This window comes from Macrosteles quadrilineatus, unplaced genomic scaffold (genome assembly GCF_028750875.1).
Source record: "Macrosteles quadrilineatus isolate MER2022 unplaced genomic scaffold, UCM_ALF_1.0 Scaffold_1__1_contigs__length_201487025, whole genome shotgun sequence".
Taxonomy (NCBI): Eukaryota; Metazoa; Arthropoda; class Insecta; order Hemiptera; family Cicadellidae; genus Macrosteles; species Macrosteles quadrilineatus.
The window spans coordinates 166007648-166014283 of record NW_026542594.1 but is presented as its reverse complement, the minus strand read 5'-3'; the positions used below and the strand labels follow the sequence as shown (position 1 = coordinate 166014283).

General features: G+C 35.4%; 1 protein-coding gene across 1 annotated transcript in view; it reads left to right on the top strand.

Annotated features, from left to right (window-relative positions):
* The window catches only part of LOC129002367 (rh5-interacting protein-like), a 10422-nt gene continuing 3786 nt past the window's right edge, over nt 1–6636 (top strand). Inside the window, exons 1-4 of the mRNA XM_054430114.1 lie at nt 1–109; nt 2775–2954; nt 5741–5929; nt 6435–6623. Of these exons, the coding sequence (XP_054286089.1) occupies nt 19–109; nt 2775–2954; nt 5741–5929; nt 6435–6623 (649 nt within the window). The 5' untranslated portion in view covers nt 1–18. The remainder of the gene's footprint in view (nt 110–2774; nt 2955–5740; nt 5930–6434; nt 6624–6636) is intronic.

The following is a 6636-nucleotide window of genomic DNA, read 5'->3' as shown; positions in this document are numbered from 1 at the left end:
GAGCTATAGGGGAACACGATGGATTTGAGAATTGTGTGGTTGTGTCTCTTGATCTCATTTGTAGATAAGTCAAGGACTCAGCCTGCTCCTATAAACAACACCACTACAGGTAAGTTTTTAAGTTATTTAATTAAAGTCAACGTATTATATATAAGTGCTACTTAGTCAAATATGAGCCTCCAACAGAAGATGCTGATTTAAGCTAGTTATCTCTGTTGAATACACCAACGTATATTTTGTGTCACATCAGTTATCTCAGTAACTGCAACTAAGGGAGGAAATATAGTTTTGTCCTACCGTTACCCCCCCCCCCCCCCCCCCCCCCCCTTAAAATGTACATGTTCTCTCACTGATTTGAGAAAGCAAAGTGGCCAATTCGCTCATCAGTGAAACAATGTTAACATTGTCTCACTCTAATTACTTTGTCTCACTCCAGATTTGCAACGTGAAGGCACGAAATAGTGAGCGCGTAACATGCAGGCAACGTCGTATGCGCGCGAAATACGTTGGCAGCACTGGCTGTAAATCAGCTGGTCAGCTGTTGTACTGTTGTATTTTGTCACTTCACATTAAATGCTATATTAAAAGTTCACTTTTGTGTAAAAATAGGTTATGTTTCTTCACAAATGTATTTGTTTATGGTAACTGTAGGAAAAGTATAATGTGCAACTCGAGTTAAAAGTACAATTGCCTCACTCGAGAAACCATTCCTCACTCGCCTACGGCTCGTGAGTAAGGATTTCTCTCGAGTGAGTCAATTGCTCACTTTTCTCACTAGTTGCACAAATAACTATTGTTACCTGAATTATGTTTCTACTATCCATAAAAAGTAGCCTATTTAACATTCATTTGCATAATATGTTTAGTCCTCTTATTTACCATCTGACTGTTCTACATTCACGTTTTGAACGGTTGTAAACAAAGATAATCAACAAAACAAAACAAGAACAAAACAAGATGTAGAGGGGGGGGGGGTGCAAGGCAAGGCCTAAAGGTCAATGCCTTTTTGATAACCATTCGTTATTCCGCTATAAGCTAATGGCACCTCAGTAGTCTAAATCGGTTATGTAGAACGGTGAAAAGGGATATAACAGAGAAAACCCTCATTCTAAAACGTATGTAAAGCTATTCTCTTAGCGGATGCATCGACATACCATTAGTTAGGGTAATATACATGTTATAAATAAATGACCACCACTTCACATGTCACGTTTTTCTAAATGTTGAACTTGTGCCACATCTATATAACTAAGGAGTATTCACGTCGTATTACACAAATAAATTAGCGAGACAGGTGTTTTTGAATTCAGTACACTACAAGGAGTCAAACTTAAAACAACAACCTGATATTTAACGACGTATTGATGTGTATTGATTGTACTTAGTAAATAAATTATTTTAAATTTTAAAATACAATAAGCGAAGTCACAATGGGAAAACATCCAAAGGTGAGCCTAAAGGCTCAATCTAGGGCCCCTTTTTCTCCCTTATTTTTACTAAAATCTTCTAGCTTATAATAAAGTACTTATTGTTTTTGTCAATGACACTAATGCTTTGACAAAAAATAATATAACAACAGAGATGTTTTCTTTTCTCAGAGGTTCGAGAAACGTATAGAGCTTTATTTTAAAAACACATGTTTTTGAGTTTTCTGCTGGACCCAAAATCTGAAAGTTGTTTTCTAATTTAGCTAAAGCACATAAAATGTTAAAATAGTTAAGAGTTAATGTTAAACAGTTAAATAAGCTACCTATTTGAATTATAATATTCATACCAAAATTATGTCCGTATCACATTCAACTTAAGAGACTGTGTTGCAATTGTGACATTTTTATCATCTTGCTAAGCTTAAGTTAGTATTAAGATAATACATAGTTTTATGGGGGTCAACATACCTGTATAAAATCTCTATCTGGTTACATACAGTATGAATACTCGTACTTGAATATTATTAAAGAAATTAATTTATCTTATCCGCACAGTTCTTGTAAGAAAAATAAATAAAAAATGTTGGACATTTCAAGTACTATATATTATAGAATATATCATTTGCAATAATTTAGTTGGGTAGAAACTACCAGAAAAATACATTTTAACAACAGGTACCGTACGCCATTGTATGTTGGCCGAGATTGTACATTGTTGATTCCCTCATGCTGAAAGTTATTGAGTGAAATAGCGAAAAAAACAAAGCATTTTATTTAGTTAAATATTTGCCAAAACTTGAATTTAGAATTTAATTCCTCTTATTGATTTACAATTGTTTATTTTTCTGTTTAGTTTCATAGTTTTAAGGCCTTTTCACACCGGCGTACTGGACGTACTGTACGTTTGGTACGGCCAGTTCGTCAAGTACGCGGTCCTTTCACACCGCACAGAAACTTCCAAAACGTACACTTGTTCGTTTGCAGTCAGACAAGTAACACTGGCTGAGCACGTGGTTCTGAAGTGTTCACTGCGCATGCGCGAGCCCATGTACGCCCAGTACGTTTTTACAAAAATCGCTCTCCGAGCGATTTACACAAAACCATCGCGTACGTACTGTACGTACAGTACGTTCTGTACGCGCGGTGTGAACGAGCTCATATGATAACATGGGCAGCGATTTGTTGAAAAAAAAACCTACAAAACGTACAGTACGTCCAGTTCGCCGGTGTGAAAAGGCATTTATGTGAATTTTTCACAGTCCAATATGAGTTTAATAATGCACATATTATTTATTATATGTATTAAATGTTTTATGCAATAAATCATCTTCTATATCTATGTTTCAGGGGAAGAGTGTCTCACGAACGATGAGTGTATTTCAGGGAAGATATGCAGAGCTAAGAAATGCACAGATCCTTGTGACAGCGTGTGTGGGCTTAACACAATTTGTGTGGTGAAAGATGGACTTCCGTTGTGTTCCTGTAAAACTGGCTACAAAGGAGACCCGTTTACGGAATGCAAACCACGTATGTAGGGTTAGATTTACAAGGCTATTCTATTTGGGGATCAATATCAAGTGATTTATCTTATTGCTACACTTAGGTAGGTATGTTGTTAGTTTCGTTTGGATCTATTGCCATAAATAATATTAGTAGGGGCTTGAAAATAACTAGGCCTACCTTTTTTAAATAAGTTCATGTTATAAAATTAAATCATAAAGTTACAGTTTTTCAGACACACTTCAGCACCACTTATACACTATAACGGCTGCCTAGGAAATTTATAGCCCTTATTAAAAAATATAAAGAATATAATTTAACATCACTAGGTGGGAAACTTGAGTTTTTTATTCTAAAATGAAAACAGACGTATAAATATCTTATTCAGCAGATCTAAAAAGATACGCCTGCCACAGCAAATCTGCTGATCATGCGAATTTCCATTTGCCTGATTAGATTTTCAAATTAAAAGTTATATGCAAATAACATTAGGTTTAACAAGTACCTAGGTTTGCTGCTATAGGGAGGGTACTAAAGTGTTTTTAGTAAAATATTAGTAATCTTAGTATAAAACAAATAAATTGTCCAAGTTTGATCAAAGTATATCTATAAACAAGCAAACTAGAACGTTTTACTTTCTTCTCTATAACAATAACATAAGGATTAAAAATTTACAATTTTTTAACTTCCTCCGTAACGAATAATCATACAGAAACACTTAGATATAATAAATTTGTTTTGTATTTTTTTATAAAATTGCCTAGAGGTTTTTTGTACTTTTGAGGGTCAAAAATGAGAAAACCCAATTTTTCCCCATAAACCTTCCCGTTTAACCCCGTTCCCATGGTCCGATCATGCTGGATCGCGAACCCAACCAAGTTTATCGCGCCTATCACATTCAAACCAAATTTTATCGATATCGGACTCAGATTACTTAAGTTATCGCGTTCTCGGACACATACATATATATATATACATATATAACATTTAGAACGGATGGTGTTTTTGGCCATTAGGGACTTCAAAATGAAAAGGTAAATCGGTCCCGGACTAGCTCTTACAATGAGAAGGTCTAATATAAAATTAGCTAACATCATTGTTATCTACTGCGTTCTCTTCCTGTTGTGAGCCAAGGTAATTGCAGCTCGTGACATATTAAATTTCAATAGTTTGGGTTGTTTTTGTGAAAATCATATTTTTGATGTATACGCTCATTCGAATGAAAAATATCGATATTTTGGTTTTTCGATATATCTATTGTTACATTCGGGTAGTTAGGTTAGGTTCCATTTTAACTAACCAAACTTGATATATCGAATGGAATAATCGATATATCGATCGATATATTCATTCGAATGAGTTTTAGGGCGTAAACTAAAGTGCAGCCGCAATTTTGATACCTTTTCTTAACACATCGACGGATGTATTTAATCATCCTGTACTTATTTGCTAATTGATAACCTTCTGGTTTAGTTTTGCTTCGCCATATTGGTCACATAAAGTTGTGCATGTATTTTGTGGATGGGATGGACCATATTTGTAGTGAATTTGTCCACAAATCTTGAACATTTGCGGAACCACATCCATAACCTAGTCCGGCTTTGTTGGCAATAAATTATTCAAATGAGATGAGTTGTGATGGCACTGTTGTATTTCCGAATGCTTTGTATGTAGTGAGATTTAGATTCGTCGTTCAACCTAGCTAGATGTGTACGTCAAAGTAAAAAACACTGTACACATTGTTTTTTAATACCTGAATTGCCATTAATTCACCTCCTACTTCACCAAAACCATAGATTAAACATACTTAATGGTTAGTCTATTCCTAAACTTGAACATAGCTCACAACCTCAACGTACTTCCTCCTCTACACTTGCATGGTTTTTATTGTATGACATAATTTTCTACCCAATTATCGAAAAATATTATGATAATAATCTAACCAACTTCTGACGTTCTTTCTTAAATGTAATAATAAATTATTATTAAAAGTGGGCCAAAAAAGGCAAGTGCCAAGCCCTACAATAAATATAAGCTAACCCGATAAGGAATAGTTATCTGTTCCTTTGAAATTGATACGTACCACTGATTTCATAACATAAAGTTTTCTCAGTGTATTAAAGCATACATATTTGAACAAAAAATTTAAAACATGTATCATAAATTCATAATTTTGTTCAAACTATAAAAGTTTGCCATGCAGTGGAGAATCAATTTTAAAATCATAAATAATAATGTAAACAATTTTGACAGTTTCAGTAAATGCTAGAAATACAATTCAAATATTAACATCTGTGTCATTAAAAAGTAGTGTAAAATTATCCATAAGGTCATAATGTAAACAAACCTAGGGGAGGAACTTTAAACGCCTCTGGGGCAGAGCCTTAAGGAAATTTCCCTCATTTCTCTTTTGATGGCTCATCTACAGACCAAGACCTTTCTTTATACACCCCTACCAAGTTTCTACGCCCAGCCGTTCCCTCAAATTAGCTGTGACAAAAACCCTTTTTTCCTCCATAAGAATAACATGGGATGGGAATTTAAAGGCCACTGAGACAGAGCCCCAAGTGAATTTTACCTCGTTTCTCTATTGATGGCTCATCTACAGACCAAGACCTTTCTTAAGACACCTCTACCAAATTTCTACGCCCAGCTGTTCTCCCAAATTAGCTGTGACAAGGGAAGCAGTTTCAAATTATTATATAGATAGCCAAAACTTTTTGTTCTGTCGTAGCTGTTGTCTTTTAATGTATTTGGCAGAATCTTTTGCTACATACAACAATTCCTGTATAAGATATTGTTTATGTTTATAGAAAATGCAGAATGCACAGATGACTCCATGTGTACAACAAACAAGGCCTGTATTAGTCACAAGTGTGTAGATCCTTGTTTGGACAATAATTGTGGCCTCAATACTGTGTGTAGAGTGGTCAACCATCAACCAATGTGTGCCTGCCTCAAAGGATTCTTCTACACTCTAGAAAAAGGCTGCCTTCCTGAGTGTAAGAAAATATTTGAACTGCTAAAATTGAACAATTTTAACAATTGTGCTCGATTTAAGATGTAGGATAATGTATATACTAGATTTTAAGGGGAAAGTGTTAAGGAATGTTTATTGAGTAAGCTTAAGGAGTGTTAAATAATAACTTAATATGCAAACTGCACAAGGCATTTGCTTTAGGTAGAGTAGACCTATGTTAGATGAGAGACATAATCAGCGGTAGTGATGAGATAGGCTTGAGTATAGTGAGCTTTAGCTACGTTGAGCATCTCTTTTTGCTGTCATACACAGGATGCTGGTATATTTGTGGCTCCAATATATTATTGGATCGAGCTTATGTTGTCACGTTGATAGTAGCGTGTCAGAGCAGCAAGTGTTGGAAGGCTTACACCCCCCAACAGTTCTAGTAGCGTATTTTTCTTATGTCGTCACTGGGATCTAAAGGCGACCTACTGCATGCTGGATGGTTTCAATAGTTATATGCTTGTAATGTTCTTGTGTCACAGGGATTCCGGAATGCCAGACTCACTCTCATTGTCCGGAGGACCGCTCATGTCGTCTGCAGAAGTGTGTAGATCCTTGTGAAGACGGCGTGTGTGGCAATAACACAGAATGTCACGTCAAGAACCACTATCCTGTGTGTTCATGTAAAGTTGGTTACATAGGAGATGCCTACAATGAATGTGTGCCTTACGGTGAGTATAATAG